This window comes from Juglans microcarpa x Juglans regia, chromosome 7D, assembly GCF_004785595.1.
Source record: "Juglans microcarpa x Juglans regia isolate MS1-56 chromosome 7D, Jm3101_v1.0, whole genome shotgun sequence".
Taxonomy (NCBI): domain Eukaryota; kingdom Viridiplantae; phylum Streptophyta; class Magnoliopsida; order Fagales; family Juglandaceae; genus Juglans; species Juglans microcarpa x Juglans regia.
Window position 1 is genome coordinate 1255118 of NC_054606.1, and position 19369 is coordinate 1274486.

At 38.0% G+C, this 19369-nt stretch overlaps 2 protein-coding genes across 2 annotated transcripts in view; both read right to left on the minus strand.

Annotated features, from left to right (window-relative positions):
* Window positions 1-847: 847 nt before the first annotated feature.
* Window positions 848-2941, minus strand: LOC121239796 (NADH dehydrogenase [ubiquinone] 1 alpha subcomplex subunit 6). Its single transcript, XM_041137122.1, has 2 exons — window positions 2521-2941; window positions 848-1266 (listed from the first exon to the last, which is right to left on the minus strand). The coding sequence occupies exons 1-2, from the start codon at window positions 2731-2733 to the stop codon at window positions 1081-1083; spliced, it is 399 nt and encodes a 132-aa protein (XP_040993056.1). The 5' UTR covers window positions 2734-2941; the 3' UTR covers window positions 848-1080.
* A 1273-nt stretch (window positions 2942-4214) lies between these two features.
* The window catches only part of LOC121239794 (protein unc-13 homolog), a 29355-nt gene continuing 14200 nt past the window's right edge, over window positions 4215-19369 (minus strand). The window contains exons 14-28 of the mRNA XM_041137118.1: window positions 19151-19222; window positions 18849-18929; window positions 16833-17015; window positions 16592-16747; window positions 15703-15795; window positions 10519-10590; window positions 9488-9605; window positions 7999-8177; window positions 6996-7077; window positions 5987-6091; window positions 5794-5900; window positions 5355-5432; window positions 5177-5272; window positions 4786-4881; window positions 4215-4611 (exon numbers count right to left, since the gene is read on the minus strand). Coding sequence (XP_040993052.1) covers window positions 4438-4611; window positions 4786-4881; window positions 5177-5272; window positions 5355-5432; window positions 5794-5900; window positions 5987-6091; window positions 6996-7077; window positions 7999-8177; window positions 9488-9605; window positions 10519-10590; window positions 15703-15795; window positions 16592-16747; window positions 16833-17015; window positions 18849-18929; window positions 19151-19222 — 1692 coding nt within the window. The 3' untranslated portion in view covers window positions 4215-4437. The remainder of the gene's footprint in view (window positions 4612-4785; window positions 4882-5176; window positions 5273-5354; window positions 5433-5793; window positions 5901-5986; window positions 6092-6995; window positions 7078-7998; window positions 8178-9487; window positions 9606-10518; window positions 10591-15702; window positions 15796-16591; window positions 16748-16832; window positions 17016-18848; window positions 18930-19150; window positions 19223-19369) is intronic.

A 19369-nucleotide genomic window follows, 5' to 3' on the forward strand; every position in this document is an offset into this window, starting at 1 on the left:
CGAATTTTTAAGGGAGCATATGGAGCCAAGACCAGTTTTGACTGCTTCTATTATGATGTTTTTCTATCAAACTCTTAGCTGTTGTGTTAGAACTTTCATTTCTTCGTGTTTCACAAGTTGGCTTTGGTGCGTTTTTGAGTTCCCACTCGTCACTAAAGGTGAATGCAAATCATATCTCCCCCGGTCATCTGTCTTTTATCTTCATTAGTTGCCTAGTATCATGTCTAGATGAATCTACAAGTTTCCTTTTTCTTCCAAAAATGAATCTGCAAGTGCCTAGTATCTGTCTCTGCGAGTGTAGTTTGAAACAAATGAACTCTGCTGGGGCATACCTGAATTTCTGCTTTCAAAATACAGAGACAGAATTCTAGGTAGAGGAGCTTCACCTTATAGTTCTTTGTTGGCTAGGAAAGAATGGAAAAAGAGCCTGCTTCAAGTGACTCAGGAAATTGGTTTTTGCTTGTCTTAAACCAAAGTCTTCCAAAAGCTAATGATGGTTTCTCCTCTGCTAATTGGGTCGGCGTGGGTAGATCTGAATTTGTGTATGAAGGAAATCTCATGTAATTAAATTGGTAACTTTGAATGTGAATAAAGTAAACTATTAAATTAAGGACGAAACACTAAACATGCTGAAGATGCTCAACCTTTCACGCCATGGAGCTTCCAAGAGTTTCCTCTTTTAAGTAGAGGTTCCTTCAAGTCTTAAAGAGTGAATTCTGCCATCATAAAATAGACTCTGGCCTACTGAATCATGGTTATACCATATCAGCAAGCAAATGTCTACTTCTGACATGCAAATGCAGATCCATCCTCGAATTTTCATAATGCAGCATGTAGATTAAAGATATAAACACAATACACCGATGCCAAGTCCAACGGTACCAACGCATCAGTTCTCTTGATTTTTTAGAGCAAAAACAAGGTTTCATAAATAGTACTTCGGTTCCACCAAAGTGACCACAAAAGAAGATAAGGGGATCTTTTTCAACCAGCAAGATACAAAATCAATTTTGAGTACAATTTTATTTCTGAAGCCCACGTCAAAAAGCAAAGGAGGCACATCTGTTGAACAACAAAGATTCAAGAGTAGTTGCTCTTGTAAAAGTTTTTGAGAAAGTTAGAGATGCCTTGATCCTTGGTGCCCAAATCCTGCACAAGCCCTTGATGACCTACCACATATTGGCCAATAATATGGTGCCGCTGCTTTGCATGCTCCACAATGTTATTCAGCTCCTCCATTCCCTTGAAGAGCAGCATATCAATCACCTGCAGATTTATTATAGAGATGAGAGTTTTGATGGGGGAGACTTTTCCAAGGCAGGAAAGCAAAATACTTCATCTCACCCAACCAAATGGTTCTTATACTCACAACATGTGTATCACTACATTCCTTATACGTATAGGCTACAGACTTCATTTCACCCAACCAAACTGTCTTTACTATACTCCTACAACAATACCGCAGAAGTTGCCTCCAACACAATTGACATCATTTGCAACATGAGAAACCATTAACACGACAAAGCAGTGCGTGGGAATTGTTGTATAACCTCTCAAAAGGAATGTGCCCCCTTTTCCGAGTATCGGAAAATTTCTTCCACAGGACTAAATTCCATAAGCTAAGTACTTAATAGGGGAAGGGGCATTCCTTGAGCTTTCACGAAAGACCTAGGGAAATAGAATGTGGAATATGTCAAAGGCCTACTAGGAGTAACTGTACCAAAAATGACTGAGAATGACCAGATTCTTTGATTGCTAAGATTTGGAAGCACTAGTGGACTCTTACTAGAATTTTATGAAAGACATGTTATAACTTAGTGAATGAATACAAAAAAATCCGCTTACTGGGGATCCAATGAGGTATTTAAGAAAGAACAAATGCGAGACCTACATTCTATTCCAATCAAAATAGAAAGCTTCCCGGGAGACTAGAACATTCAGCTTTAACTTGTATACACGACGCCATACAGTCTCCAGAAACCAACAAATATCACAAGGCCCTCCACCAACATTAACCCAAATAAAGCGGGGAAAAGGATTTCCTTTCTCATGGCTGAAACAGGATTTGGCTGAACAAGACAATAGCAGGATAACTCTTTTGCCAAAATAACCAAGCTAAGGGCTTAATATCTACACTTTCAATCGCTGCAAATTTCCGGGAACCTAATCGCAAGGAAATTGCAATTAACTTCAATTATATCATACATAGCAATTAAATTCAGCTAATCAGTCACGTCGGATTTATCAGATTAACTTTCAAAATCAAAATGCAATATTAAGTTCAAGAGTTCAAAGAAATTTAATGTTTGTTCGAAGTCAAAATTAAAAAAATATAAACCAAAACGCGAAGAAGATGAAAGAAAAAAATGTAGATCAATCAAAATTAATTTACTTTCGAAATAGATGCAACTCAAGAAGTAAATAACCTATGAAAAAAAAATCAAGACTGAGGTTTGTTCGTTTGGTAGGAACAAAAACTAGAAACAGATTAAAAAAAAAAAAGAATAAAAACCACTGGACCTTGGGATTGGTGACGTGGGAGTTCTTGCGAATCTCGGAGGCGATGGTGGAGCGGAGTTGGGAGACCGTAGCGACGTCGTCGAGGTTGTAGATATCCATGACGGTGGGTAGGGATCTGCAGGCAGACCTGAAGAAATCGAAGACTCGGGTCCTCGCTTCGGCAAGATTCGCCGAGTTGGGCGGCACCTTCACGCTACGCAGTGAGAACGCCATTTGAGTCGAATTACCGAGCGAAGCGAAAGAAGAGCTGTGGCGCTGTTTCTATTCTATCACAAGCGAATCAGCCAGTGATGACGGAGAGTGGGAGACCTGGAGAGACGTATCACAAAGAACGGGGACGAGAGGGGCTGGGAGATTGGGCCCTTGGGGCAGGGTCCTTTAGAGAGTAGTCCTCGTACGATGACGATTACACGACGCCGCTTTCATATTTTCTAGTACGGTGTGTTTTTGTATCAGGAGGTACTGTTGTCAATCAACAGGTTCAATTTTATCCAAGATTATATAAAAATGAATTTATCAATGTGATTTTATGAACGGTTAGATTTGTTTTATAAGAAAATAACTTTACAATGTGACAAACCACATTAAAATATGCCAATTTATAGGATTATTTTCATATAATCTCTATGACTAAAATATTTATATTTTATAACGCTCAACAACATGGATTAAATTTTTTTAAGAGGAAAGATATAAAACTCTAAATTTCTAAATATCCTAATGTCAATTATTTTTAAGACAATCTCTAGACAATGTTTTGGCCGTTATTCAAGTGGCGGCAATAACTCGAGAAAGACTGAAAAATCACAAACTAAATTTAAAACGGCTATAGCTCGGGGTGGTAGCTCTCACCAACGTCTATGGTTGCAGCCATTGAGTGATGGTCAGAAAAGTCACCCGGAACAAAAAAATTTTCGACTGTTGTTTTGGCTAGATCCGGCTATTCTTGCGCCTTCTCGAGAGTCGACACTATTGGGCCATTGGGCCTGGAGGTGGTTGCCAGCCACCCCACGGAGGGTGGCGGGACCACCCATTGAGTAAACCACCCACCCCTTTTTTATATATTTTAATTTTATTTATTTTAGATTTTTAAAGTTTTTAATCTAGTGTGAGTAAACTTATTGTAAACTCCAATTGAAAGCTATCGTAGATTTTCCTACAAGGTTTTAAAAACTCCAATTAGTGGGCTTTAAAAAGGACATACTTTATACCGATTGTGATTGCAAATTTTCTTTTCTTTTCTTCTCTTCCCTCTCGTGATGTGAGGTTGGAAAACCACTGTACTCTAAAACAGTTTTGGGCTTCGGCAAAATGCCCAACATAGTATTATTGGAACAGTAGATCGTTCATTAAAGAAGATCGGCAACTAGTTTGTAGAAATTCCAGATTTTCAGTAGAGATGTCTTTCATTTTATGGAATAATTAAAAACTATAAACTCGTCGAAACAAAATGTATGAAGTATAGTTCGACATATTAACAAATAGCCCTAAAATACAAACAACAAACCCACATTAAAGGTCTTTGTTGCCCTCCACGAGCTAAGATAGACCTTTGAACTAACTTCTTATTATTTTACAATCACTAAAACATTTTCTTATTTCTTTGAATACTAAATCTGAGTCAGTTAAATCATGTCTCTTATCGAAAATAAGAAAGAAAACGATTCAACAACTCAAGCCTGAAGCGCCTATGATAGAGAAATGCCCCCCAATTGAATCAGTTAGTGTACAAACTACAAACCGCCATAAAACGGCACAAGATGAAATACAACATACCCATACAAGAACCTTTTTTTTTTTTTTTTTGAAAAATGCATACATGAAGAGTCGTATGAATGGGATTATTTTCGCATGAGCATGTGGCTAAAGTACACGTTTATGTTACATTGGCTTTCCTTCGGGTGAAACAGGCATTACCTAAGCTGAAGATTTAGGTATTTTGTACTGCTTCTTGAGGAATTGAGAGGCCTCTGAATCAGCCCTGTGAGCTAATATTCTCAATAGTGTCTTTGGCTCTGCTCCTAGTTTGCTTCTGCTGTCCTGCATATCCGAGCCACTCACAGATCTCAAGTCATCGATCAGTTCATGAGTCTGCAAACATCGAAATCAAAAAGGTTGTGAAGATACTCTAGGATAAAACGTCTGTTCCTAACACTGACAAGTCAAATGACACCTCAAATTTTGGATAAAACGAGCACACTTCAGCAGTCAATTATCTCTATTATTTTGATTTTCAAAGTAAATAAAAACAAGAGTGGAACTAACCCCATAGCCATGCAACTGTATTACATGTCGGACAGGTGCCAAATGATTTTCCACCACTCCTCGAGGAAGCCCATCTCCACCAGAAATGAAAAACTCCTAAGGAAAACAAAATACTCACATTGATTTGGAATAAAATCAATTTCATCTAAGAGATTTAAGAAGTCCTGTATTTGTTCATATCGTACAGCCACAGTTGATAAACCTTGTAAATAAGAAATGAAACCTAAAAACTGAAGTTTAAAGCATTCTTCAAAAAAGTTCAAGGCTCTTCAGGAAACAACTTTGAAGTTCCCTTCTTTGCCACAAGCAAGAGATGCCCTAATGAGTGTGGCCAAAAGAATTGCAAGCTTGACATTACGATAGAAACCTTTTTTCAACGGATCAGGCATACCTTTAACACTTCTAAATCTTCTTCCAATAGTTTTCCATCGGCCAGGGAGAAAACTCGTGATGGGCCCCCATCTAACACAACACGAAGTAAGCCCTCCTGAGAAAATAGAATTTCAGTCATAAGAATTTCAGTATCTGAGATAGATTTGTGTGAGAAAGCATAGTTTAGGGTTGCATACTAGGGATGCCTGAAGCAGACTGGTAACAATGCGATCCCTGAGGGGCTCCACAATTATATTACAAAGTCGACTAAGTTCCTGCAGCAGTTGACAACGGGCAAGCAATGATCTCAAGGTCAATCAATACAAATTTTAACCCACCCACATGAATTTATTTCACTAGGTCAGTTGAAACTAAATCAATTCGTCCTATATTTGCAGGTGACTAAAGGACTAGCCTGAATCAGATTCAGGAATCAACAATTAAAGAAGGTTGATGGCAATAACCATATGACTTGTTAAACATTACTCAAATGTGCCATGGTAGAACAGAGGAAAGGTTGGACCTAAGTTGAAGGATTAGGTTTAAAAATTATTATATCTGAATATGATATCAAGATTTTCTATAAAAAAGTATAAGAAAAATCTGGCAAGCAGCTCCATAACAGGAAACTCTTACTGCATCAAGTGGTTCAATCAGTGCTTCCAGCCTAGAAAGACCAACACGGGGTTTATATAAGTTGTCAATGAACTGGTCCCTTAAATCCCAGAAGATTATTTTAGTTCCTGCATCATGCAAAATCTAAATTGGTCACTCGTCAAGTTTTTACCGCAAGGAATTAGACAAGGGACAAAACGGGAAATTTTCTTACCAGTAAATTCACAAAGCCGGTCAATAGCAGCATTTATATCTTTTCTACTCCCATCAAATGCGTCCTTTTGGATGAAACTTTTGGATTTCTCATCAATAGATTTCTCTAGATAAACAGTATAACATAATAAGCACTAACAAAAAGTTTTTGAAATAGTTACTTTACCCTGCTCTTCCCAAAGAAAAATTATGAAGTAGATTCAACGAGTAACTATCTATATAATTGGTCAAATGTTTAACCCAAGGGTCAGTACAGTGGCTGAGAACCCAGAATCATGAAGGCGCAGGCCATTGATAATCAAATGGAAGCAGGAAGCACACCTTATCAAAAAGCTAAAAAAAATAGTAATAAAATGTTTAAAAAAACATCTGAAGAGATTCAAAGACAACAGCTGTTGTAAAAGGGTGAAAGCTAAGTGACATCTTTGCATTCCACAACAATGGCATAAATCAAGGTTCACAGTTATTTCAGAATCCCATGATTTAGGGGTTCAAAAAACCAATGGTCTAAACTTGAACAAGTCCCAATTTAGCGGTGGCTGAGGTCACATATTGCTTGAAACTAATTTCAAAAGGATTCACAGGCCAGGTTGAGATTGTACTAATTTATCCATACTATGTAAGTAGCTCTTCAACTCAAGGAAGCACTTTTTCAATAACTGGTTCTACTAAGCACACAAGCTTTTTTCTTGTGGTTCTTGTTTCATTTAGCTTTAGCAATAAAAAGTAAGGCTCGTTGTGTTCTGCAATGGTAAAACTCTTGGGTTACCAAATGCATGATCGCAAGTTAATCATTTTATGCTAAAATATTGAATGGTAGGATGGATATCTAAGCAATCAACTAAAGAAAGCGGGAACAGCAATGAACTAAATAAAGTTAGCCACTGCAATAGGTCATTTTGGTCATATAACTTCTTCATAATGGTTGGTAGTCTAGAAAAAACATCTACCTGCAAAGAATGTGTACACACATACAAACAGAAAACTAATTGATAGGTTGAGATACATACTATTCAACTTTTCACGGGGCTTTTTCTTGGTCCATCTCTCCCAAATGCTATCTTCCAACTTATTCAGCTGACTAATTGCATACTGTTAATAGCACAAAAACCTGTATCAGAGTATATCATATGGTACAAAAATCACCCGAGTAATTTTCTGTATGTAAGATGCAGGGAATTTGAAAACTAACAAAAAGTTTAAATATGATGCAAAATGTTATCAAATTACTTGTGATGGAGCGACAACAGACATGAAACTAAAGGGCTCTAACAAAGTTTCATGTTTTTATTCAAAAATATATGTCCATGTTTAACTCAATCCATCACTTACACAATCTACTACTGGTGATATAAATTTCTACTGCTGGCAATTTAAATTATTACAAGTCTCAATTTTTTCCCACGAGTTTTGGTGGTGAAAAAGAAATGAAAATTCAAGCATAAAATCTCCATGCTCAGTTGGGGAATAGAATGATGTGTTTCTGTATATTGATAAACTAATAGTGAGGAAGCATGTATCTTTATTGGAGTTTGAAATCAGTTCATGTAATTGTTTCCTATATTTACTATACAAAAGGCAGTTACAAAGTGATTAATCCACATAAGTAATTTGCCAACTTTTTAAGACATTGTAAAGGAAAATCACTTCTGCCAAAAGTAATTTCCATACTAGCTCAGTTGCTCTTCTGCAAGTTGTATAAAAATGGATTCTTTTTAGACCATTATTCAGTTAAGACTATCAGTAAATTAACAAAGGAATTCATTACTATCAGTGGATCCTTTTTATGACCACCAACAATAATAAAAGAATCCATCAAGGAGACTATACGATCACAGGCCATGTTTAGTATGATAGTACAAGACATAAAACTTCTAATTGATTTGAAAAAATGATCAAGACTAAATCACATCGTGAATTTGGAACTTGGCAGCTATAAATTCCAGAAAGGACTATGCAATTATCCAGATATTATTCATTAGAGAACGGGGAGAAAGTTCCTTTTGAACTCACATGTAGAGTATTTAACTGAACACAGAGGGTTGGTGTAGTCAAGACATTTATGTCAGTAGATCTTTTCTCATCTGTCAGCCTATGGTCAAACAATTCCTTCTTTACAAAAGCCTTTATTCCAACTTCTTTCCTGTATCGTGTGAGGATAGGCGCAGGTGGAATCAAGTCCTCCTTGCTAGCTACATGACCAAAATCACACTTTAAGACTCATGGATTTATGTCTAGGTGTAGGAATAGAATAAGTTACTAGCAAAACACGTTGGGAAGAATGTAAATTAGACAACAGTAGATTTTTTTTTTTTTTTTTTTTTTTATCAGTAAACAAAATTTTATTGATCATAAGAATAGGCAAGAGCCCCAGTATACGGGACATATACAAGAGCAACACCTAAGCATAGTGATACAAGGAATTCATGAAAAGTCATGCCATGAAAATCAGTTGTAATCAACCAATGGAGCAAGTATTGAAAAAGAAATTTCTAAGCTCATCCATGGAGCATGGATGAGCACTCTCGATCTTCAAAGCTTCTTTCATTCCTCTCCCTCCAAGGGATGGAAGAATATGAACCACTTGTGTGTGTGCGTGCGCGAGAGATATACAAGGCAGGCTTTTTCACAAACTTATCCATCAAAGCAGTTGCCTAAATAAATGAAGGAAAAACAGCAAAGAAAAGTAAACAGAGTGCTACATTGATCAGCATGGAGCCATTAGAGATAAAACATGAGCATAGCAATTACTAAGGAAGGTGTAGGAAACAACAGAGCCAAAAAAATCCAAGCATGTCATCATAGAAATTTCAGATGCACCACTTACAAGCCTAAAAATTCAAACCTGTCTGAGCTGTTGGCATTCAGCATGTCACTATCTAAACTATGAATTCAATTCAGCTTGTTATGTATTAAATGAGCCAAACTCACAGATTCTTAGCCCCACCTTTCCCCAAGATGAGAGCCAAGGCTGAACATTATGCTGCTCAGCTTGGTTAGGCTCTAAGGATATATACATGTATACTGCCAAAAACATGTAAGACAGTTGAATAGTGTAGATTTTTGTTAGGGTTTGAACTCATTTTTCAAATATAGAAATTTACCCACTACTATCATGATTGCTTTTCTTCTTTCTTTTTCTTTAAGCTAACACGAATCCTTCAAATAAAAAACAAATCACAGGTAAATATAAATCATGTATGAGCATGGGATAGAACACTTGACCTCACCCTCAAACCCTCAAAATCCTTGTTTATGGGAGAAGGAAATGCCATTGGGTCCAAAGACCACTGGGTTGAGGAGGAGGAGGAGAGGGGGGGTGAACTTCAAAACGAAAATGCAATTCCCTTGGACTCAAAATGGTAATTGGTGCAGAAAACACGACACAAGATTTTTTATATTACAAGAACACTCAAATAAGAATATGCTAAATGCACATACTCTAATTCCCAGATTTTTTATTACAAGAACACTCAAATAAGAATATATTAAACGCACATACCCAACTTGTCAATTACATGATTCGCATACACTTGAAAAGCATTGTCAATGCCACGAAATACGCTATTCAGCTCTGCAGATCTCATTGGAACTTTAAGAGTGAAAAATTGGTCAACCGTCTGCATCTCAAGGAATGAAAGAGTCAGAAAAAATGCATGCATTGTCAATGCCCTTAAAGCATTTTTTTAGCTTTGTAATTAAGGCATCCATAGAAATAACAAATAAGCAAAACAACATCAAGGAAACTAATAGACAAGCTTGTTACTTTCACCCAGTGACAAATTTCGATTCTCCACTGTGAGGTTGCCAGAGTATTATGGGATGATGTCATTTGAAGATTGGACCTAGCCTGGGTTATTACTGCTAGTGTGATAGAGTTTCTATTTCTTCCTCTTAACTAGGCATATCTCTTGTATACTTCTTGTGTACTTGGGCTATTGCCTATTCCTATTAATATAATCTTTTTACTTGCAAAAAAAAATCAAAGAAGAGCCACTTTGCTCAGGATTAGGAATATACCTAATTATTACTTTCTTTTTCATAAGTAGCTAGGAAGATGCCTAATTATAAATAGCATACGATTGTATAATAGAACCTTGATGAAAGTCCAGGCAAACCAAAAACCATTTGGTAACAAAAGTTAACCCAATTCATGCTAGATCCCTTGTGTTTACCCAAGTGGTGAAGGCCTTGGTCTTGGGGTATCACTCCCTTCAAGGTCCAAGGTTCAACATCTCATGGGTGCAAACAATCCTTTGAGGCCACACCCCTGGTGAGCGATTTAACCAATTCCGTCTAGGGAAACTTCCGAGGGTGCGGTGCACAGGATCGGGGTTTACTCTGCAGGGGTGGGTTCGAACGGCCCTGCCTTGGAGAGGTTCCCCGACATAATAAAAAAAAAAAAAAAAAATTGAAACGGCAGACATTCGGGAATTAACTTGATACAAACCCAACCAAATATAAACAGATCCTGAATGTACGATAACATATCAATTATTAAGGGTATGAAAGAACAGATAAGCATATGGGTACCTCCTCCACAATTCGATAAACTTCAACAATTGAACTCCCATGCCGCTGTTGAGGTGATATCGGCTCCCACCTCTGCAAAAAGATGCACAGTACAATTAATCCATGTAATGAAATATCTGAATAGATGGAAGAGCAAGAAAGAAAAGGCCTTCTAGAAATTGAAACTTTATTGAGTTTACATCAATTTCTAAGCAAAATATGTTGGGTTAAATACTAAAATAATGATTTATTAAATGTATTTTCTTTTTTCTTTATCTATCTTATATGAGTTGATCTTTACAAAAACAAACAAATAAATCATTGTCGACAGCCAGCTCAGTAAAAAATATATATAAAAAATGCATAATCATTTTTTTAAAAGCAGAAAATGGAAAAAATTTGAAAAAATAACCCTCCCCACATGGGAAGGCGGGGCGGGGAGGGGGTCTTCCTATGCACCAACTGTGCTGGTGGATGGTTCACCAGCCACCCCACGGTTGGGTGGACCGAAGCACCACACAATAGGCGGGCTCATGAGGCCCCCTGTTGCGAGATGGTTTGGGGCCTTTGGGCTACCCCATAGAGGCAAGTTATTTCATTTTTTATTTTCTGTTTTTAATTATTTATAATTTTTATTTATTTTTATTTATTTTTATCAGTAAGAACTTTATTATTATTATTTTAATTATTTTTACTGTTTTAGTGTAGCTCTTGTGTATGTCCCGTGTACTTGGCTTCACCTAGTATCAATAAAATACATATTTACTGATAAAAAAATTTTATATGACTGTTTTACTGGGACATTTGACGTGGAAATAAAAACGCAATGTGTTTTTTCATTGGGTCCTTCATGGCTTTTTAATGTCATGTAGCAAACACTTTTTTTTTTTTTTTTATAAGTGAAAATATTATATATATTAGTATTAATAGGAGTAAACAAGTACACTGGACGTATACAAGAAACACCTAGCCCATGCTAAGGAGCCCCTAATGACCAATAAGCCCGTGAAAATTAGAAATCTATCCAAAATACACCAAACCCAAATGGGAACAAAACACACCTCCCCAACCCCAACCCAAAATTCCCTCTATGAGGACGGCTTCATAATGCATTCCCTTTACTTCCCTTGACTCGAACTACCTCCCTTAACGTCGTAGTTGATTGTCCAAGAAAGACGCTTTAACTCCCTACTTTTCTTAAATCTTGATTTAGTTTTAAGCGAGTGGCCCACCTCATATGGAAGCCCCACACACTGCTGAATCTCGTTAACCTTATGCAGAACCCAATATGATGATGAGCCTACTATATTGTTTATCGAAGAAAGACATACCAAGGGATCAATATTTTCCCCAGACACAGCTCCCAACTGCACTCCCGACCCTAAACATCCCTCCTCACAAGGCACCAACGACAAACCCATAATTTCCTCCCCATTATCTCCTGCATTCAAATCCCAAATCTCCTCAGCAGCTATATTGTTGTTGTCACCATAAAAGGCTCCTTCACCTCCGGCGTAGGTGTTGTCGTTCCATTGACGAGAACATTGCTTGTAGGTGCGCCATCCCTCGACGACCCTTTATGTGCCACTTCATCAGACCCTATTGCTCCCTCAAGAGGTATAGAACAGATAGAGCTAGGCTCATCCCTGCCTCCAGAAACAAGTGGTGAAGCACTACCTTCTGTTACACCTTTTTCATCTTCTGAAAGAGACTCATCCACTTCTTCCAAAGTACTCAAAACCCTGAAATGACCCTCATCTTCAACTGAAAGTGAACCCTATTTGCAACTTGTGACTGAGGGCAATCAAAACCTATCTGTGACGGCGTAGAGGTGCCCTGTGCCTACGAGCTTGAGGCCTTCAAACCCCCCTTGTCCATTTTCAGCCCACCACCCAAACCCATGACTAGGTCCAGCTCCTTATCCACTTTAATCATCAAATCTCTCACATTCTCCATAACTCCCATCAATTGAGCTCTGCAGCCCACAAGACCCCCTCCACGTCTCCCACCCTCAAACATCAGGCAAAAGCACCCATTCCACCATGCAACACATGAGGAGCATGCTTACCCTCCACTTTTCCCAATGTCACCCGACAGCCTTTGCCTCCTACAAGTGCCTTACCCTTTCCTTCTATCGTGAAGCTACTCTCAGCCAGTATACACACCGGTGACCTCAACACCAAGGCGTACAAGACACCTTTGACCGAGAAAGGCCTTCCCTCTATCTTTCCATTAACGAACACCCCTCTATTTGCATGCTCCAGAGCAGGGGCTTTGGACCCAGTGACACTTTGAATGGAACGCACAAAATCTTTCCATCCGATGTCATTTGCTCCTTCAGAGATCACCAACAAACATTTCCTCCTTCCATTCCAGAATTCTGAGAGTTCCAAAAACCTACCCCTTGCATTAATATGGTGTTGAATGATGAGAACTCCATTGCCCATCCTTAGCTCCCTAAAGAATCCACCATGACAGACAAGTTCTAAGCAATCCTCTATCCCTTAGCAACCCATGAAGTCGATGACCCATATAGATACATGACCTTAGCCATCCTAAGTTCATGTAGCAAACACTCAGTTAGCAAACTTAGCGAGATATATAGATGGAAAGAGATAATTGATAATTTTACCAAATCTAGGGACATTGATAAAAATTAGAAACCTAAGGAGGCTTTTGCACAAAGGTGACAGCCCAGGGACTCTTTTAGTATTTTGCCCAAATATTTTTCAATATAAATTTGTAAATGGGGTTTACAAGATTATTTTTAAAGTGTTAGCGAATAGATTGAGTACGGCGATAAAAAATTTAATTTCAAAGCCACAAAACGCATTTGTCAAAGGTAGACAAATTCTAGATTCGGTCTTAATTGCAAATGAAGGATGGACAACTCAAATCTAGAGAACTTGGATTACTTTGCAAATTAGACATGGAGAAAGCCTATGATCACATCAACTGGAAGTTCCTACTTTATTTACTTGCAAGATGTTGTTTTGGGGAGAAATGACATAAATGGGTAGAGTTTTGCATGTCTACAACTCGCTTCTCTATCTTGGTGAATGGTTTACCGGTGGGTTTCTTCGACTCCTCCCGTGGTTTGAGACAGGGGGACTCGCTCTCTCTTTTACTTTTTTTATTCGTTATGAAAGCTCTCAGTAAGATGATCGTGGGCCTTGTGAAAGGTGGTTTTTTCTCTACAGTTTCTCAGTGGGGAATGATGATTATGGCTCCATTGATATTTCTCACCTGCTTCTTGCTAACGATACTCTCATCTTTTGCGGAGCAAATCTTGGGCATATCCAATATTTGAGGGAGTAGTTTGTTTTGAAACTGTCTCAGGTTTAAGAGTTAATCTCTCAAAGTCTGAATTGGTACTGGTGGGGGTTGTCCCTGAGGCCTGAAGCGGAGAATTTGGCCTCTCTCTTGGGATGTAAGGTGTCATCTCTACCCTTAAAGTATCTTGGCTTACCACTAGGTGCTTCCTTTAAATTAGAGAGAATTTAAAATGGCGTGGTTGAAAAGGTGGAGCACAAATTGACTTCTAGGAAGAGGTTGTATTTGTCTAAAGGTGGTATGTTCACTTTGATTAAATGTACTCTTTCTAACCTATCCACCTATTTCTGTTCTTGCTCCAGCTCCCCACAAAGCTTGCCAACCATATTAAGAAGTTACAACGGGACTTCTTGTGGAGTGGATTGGGGGAAGAGTTCAAATTTTATTTGGTAAATTGGTCAATTGGTCAATTGTCTGTACTCCAATTTCTGGAGGTGGATTAGGGATTCGTAACTTGATGAAATTAACCAAGTCCTGTTGGGTAAATGGTTGTGGAGGTACAAAGCCCTATGGAAGTCCATAATAGATTCACAGTTTAGGGAGGCTTGAGGAGGATGTGCTCGAATGAGGTACACGGCCCTTATGGGATTGGTTTGTGGAAATACATTGGGAGACATTGAAAGATCTTCCGAAGACATGAACATATTGTGGTGGGCAACAACTCTCATGTCAAATTTTGGTATGACAAATGATGTGGTGAATGAAACCTCCAAGACACCTTCCCTGCCATTTTTGAGCCTGCAGGAGCAAAGGATGTAGCGATAGCCAATCTCTTGGTCTTTTCTAGTGGCTCCCCTCAAATAGAATGTGGTTTCATCACGGCAGCCCAAGATTGGGAGTTGGAGACTATCGCAGAGTTCTATGCGGCACTATATTCCGTAAGCATGACCGAGGATACCACAGATAAGATGAATTGGAGCCTCTCCAAGAAAGGTCGATTCACAGTCACATCGTTTTACAAAGTTCTAACAAGCCTTGGAATGACCATGATCCCATGGAAAAGTATATGGCAGACGAAAGCTCCTTCAAAAGCAGCTTTTTTCGTATGGACAGCATCATGGGATAAGATTCTCAACACAGATAATTTAAGGAAACGTCGGTTAATGGTGTTGAATTGGTGTTGTATGTGTAAGAAGAATGGTGAATCAATAGATCATTTGCTTTTACATTGCGAGGTGGCCATGACCGTGTGGGATTATTTTTTTTGCAGGAATTGGATTGTCATGGGTCATGCCTCTTAGACTAGTGGATTTCCTAGCAAGCTGGAGAGGCCTACGAGGTAACTCACAAGTGGCAACAATCTAGAGAATGGTTCCTATATGTATGTGTTGGTGTATTTGGCAAGAGAGAAATGATAGAAGCTTCAAAGATCGCAAGAGAACAATGGAGGAGCTTAAATTTTCCTTTTTAAATCATCGTTCTCATGGGCGGGGGCCATTGTTTGTAATGGGCTAAATGTGCATGATTTTTTTCCTTCGGTTGTAAACTCTAATTAGGTACTTCTCATGTATACTCCCTGTGTACTTGGGCTTTGCCTACTTTTATGAATAAAACTTCTTGATTACCTATAAAAAAATCAATATAAACACCATTTATAAGATGAAGTGGAAAAGAAGATTGCAAAGCAAAGCAAAGCACCCAAGCTCCCCCCCCCCCCCCCCCCCCAAAAAAAAAAAAAAATTCCCCCCCATAAGGAAAAGGGAAAAAACTAGGATAACAGTAAAAGCTATAAGCATAGAATATGTACAGGACAATCTCAGAAAGAAAGAAAATGGAAATACTAAGAAACATCATGTTCATTCTACTCCTAGACAAGTGGAAGCACCAAAAGGCATAATTTGGAGGTAAAATTAAATGAACTCGAGCATTTACCTCTTGTTGAATGGCCCGTTCAACCCAACCTAAAATTCTCCCGAGCTGCGAATTGACCCAACGCATCACCAAGGTTCCGGATATAGATTCAATCTAAATGGAGATAAGAAAGTAAAGAAAACGATATTAAGGGGAAAAAACAAAAGAAAAATACAAGTATCAAGAGACAAAAATAATATATGGTACGCTGAACTATCATCACACAATCTGAAGTTCAAGCATGCTAATATTGAATAGTGAACTTATATTTATATATATAATAGGCGCTATCTTAAAGTGCAAAATGTTTAGAGTGTGCATCATCAAGTGCAAATAAAAGTATGAAAGCCATTCATCTTAATATTTTCTTCATTTTCTATTTCACGGTGGAGGATTTTTATTCATGGAGGAAAACACGAGGAAGTTATCATTCCTGAACTATGCCCAAATTGAAATGTGGATGTGCAGCATCAAAGTTCACCCATCACCCTTCTTAAAACTTCCAAGTGTTCTTGCGAATTTCACCCAACCAGAGGTTTGAATAACTTCAGAAAGCATGAGGAAGGGAGGGAGGGAGGTCTCAGTATTTTATAAATCTGAGGGAAGGTCACTGTTATTTCCCCTCACAATATCTCTGGTGTCCAAATATCTCTGGTGTCCATTATTCATGTGTAGGGAAGCAAGGATAAGGCATGCAGCTCAAATATGAAGCACTGATTTTCATCCCCTTTCTCTCTTTGGGGTTCAGAAGCAGTCGGTGACTTGATTCATTGTGTTTGAGGGTTTTAGAACTTAAGAATCAATTAATTGGAGTTGCTCTGTGCACTTCAATTGCTAAAACTTTCTCACCAGTAAAAGGGGAGCAAAATAAATAAATCTTCAGAGTAGTAATTAAATTCATCGAGCTCACCTCATATGGAATTAGTTTTCTACAGTAGACCTCTGCGGTCTCCTCTTCACATGAAGACATAATAAGGGCCAGTATATACTGTTCAAGGCTATCAGCTGCCGGAAATACAGATACAACATCCTCTGTCAGATGTTCAGCACCATCAAGAAAGGGTTTCTGAAATTAAGAGGAAAGCTTAAGAATTTATCAAGGACAAAGTAAAAGAAGATGTTGTTATAAATTAAGTTAAATATAAGCCTACCAACTTGTTCCTATACAGCTTATGAACAAGTGATGCTGAAACAACGGCTGCATGTGCATGCCTCTGAGAGAAAACAGGCATGAACATGGTTGAATCTTTTTTCAAAAGTTTCTTGGACTCTTCTGCAAGCAATGCCAAAGGATGTCCATCTATTGAGTCTGATTTTTCAACAGTTTGCAGCATCTGTAACAAGGAAAGATGATTATTTGGAAAAAAAAAAATTTTTTGAAACTTCATGTTCTTTATCAGAGACTGCAAAGGAAAACGAAGAAAATATCTGTTGAACCCTGAAAATCAGTTGCAAATTATATTATATGTTCATCAGCAAATATAAAAGCCTCTATAAATTAAAAGTACATATATTAGAGTGTTAGTACAAAATTTGTGATGTAGGGTCATGGAGATATTTCCCTTCTTGGTATATCAGCATGTTATATTATGGAGGCTAAGTTTTTTTAATCAGTAATTGAATATTTTATAAAAGATGCAGAAGGCATAGCTAATTAAAGAGGAAGATAATATATAAGTTATTCAATCGATTGATAAGTTTACTTCTGTATTCTCTTCCTTCTGCAGTGATGGCTACAAAACTGACTCCACCAATAATGTTGATAAACTGATACGATGATTTTTAATCTCGTCAACATGAGAAAAAGAGCTGTGATACAAGTGTGTTATAAAGATATATTTGAAGGCAAATTCTCCCCTCATTTTATTAATAATTGTTCTATGAACCCCTAGGGGTTGGCTCAAGTGGTAAAGGCATTGGGCTTGGGGGTATGCTCCCCCCAGATCCAAGGTTTAAATCCCCTTGGGTGTAAACAATCTCTAGGGACCACACCCTCTGGTGAAAAGCCAGCAATTTAACCAGTTCCCTGTAGGGAAACTTTCGAGGGTGCGGTGCACGGGACCGGGGTTTACTATGCAGGGGTGGGTCCAAAGGGCCCTGCCTTGGAGAGGTTCCCCGATATCAAAAAATAAAAAATAATAATAATTGTTCTATGTACTCGTTCTACTAGTTCATCTGAACAGCTAAACAATGCACTGGAAGAAAGAAAATGTATGGTGAAAAAATGTAATGAATCATGAAGGCAAGACTGTAGATTCAAAGCTGAACCATATACAGCTAATATTATGTGCATAAAAAATTACATTAGCAAAAGAAACAAATTATGGACAGCTGACCATTTAGCTGGATATTGCATTGAGATTGGTCAAGTCACTGTATTTGGCCCTCAAAAACCTCCAAGTGATCACATAAGACTGGTGGCAACATCACTATGGGGTATCAAAATTCCAAATATTCTTTTTCACTAATGTTACTCGATCGGACAGAGAGAGAGAGTGACCAAGATATAATAAAAACAAGACATTATAGTCTATTATTAGTGCTCAGTTTCCTAATCCAAAGGAGGCAAATTTGGAAAGAAAGAAAGACTTCCCAAAATTCTAAAGAAAGAAACTTAATAACTTATAGCATGGAACCACCTCACCAATCAGGAGATAACTGACAGAGGAAGAAGCAAAGGTCATTAAAATCTTGCTCAAGATTTTCATCAGCTTGAACTAGCAGAGTCTAGCCTGGGTTTCAAGTTCGCTTTTTTAACAAGACAGCCACAGAAGCATGGCTTGAAATATTTTCAAACATACCTAAACAGGCGAAGCTAATCTCAGCTCAAATTTATAATAGCCATGCTAAGCATGTATGATTGGCATCAATTGGGGTTGAGCCCAAGCTTCAACAAGCAAGCAACACAGTTCTGACAGACCTATTGAGGGAGCCAGCATAGTCAACTACTCATTTGAACACATTACACCCCAAGTGCACACAGGAATACAGTATGCGTCATGTGAAACAGAAGACTTTTATAATGGATTAGATATGGCATAACTACAAAATCCAACAGTCTTCATGTCTTCTTGAAAGAGATCCATTTATACTAAAATTATTGAAATAACAATGATGAATCTACTAAATCAGCCATAAGATTTACTAAAATCGTGTAGAACACATACCCTGGAAAAAGCATTTTTGATGGATGATGATATGTACGATTCTATCTGATCTCGATCTGTGATGGAGATAGATTGCAATGCCTACAGGAGAATGAGCAAAAAAAATCAACATTCTCCAGATGATACTACACAAATGTATAATGCAGATTAAACAGCAACTTGTGACAGAATATAATGTGTTTTGCCAATTGTGAGGAAGCCATACACAACTCAAAACTTCCAAATTCAAGAAACCTGATCAATTGAAAAATATACTTTTGAGTGAAAAATGTTTGCTTAAAAAGAAAGGTTCTACATACTACCTCAGGTTCTTCCAAAAGAAGCCTTCGAGCAACCATTGCAACTGCGACTATATGCTCCATCATTGCCGATCTCTTCAAGGAACATTAGAAGTACATGAAACTGAGTTGCAAAACTACGTATATGGTAACAAAAAAGGCAGAACAGTTCTCCAGACCTCATAAATGATTAAAGTGTGTCATTCACAGTACATAAAATATTCGGCCAAAGCGGAGGTAAGA

Bases quoted from the DNA above. Each gene is read 5' to 3' on its own strand.
- LOC121239796 (XM_041137122.1), bottom strand. From the start codon at position 2,733: ATGGCGTTCTCACTGCGTAGCGTGAAGGTGCCGCCCAACTCGGCGAAT. The intron at 1,267-2,520 runs GTCCAGTGGTTT...ATAAATCTGCAG, and splicing joins CCCACGTCACCAATCCCAAG to GTGATTGATATGCTGCTCTT.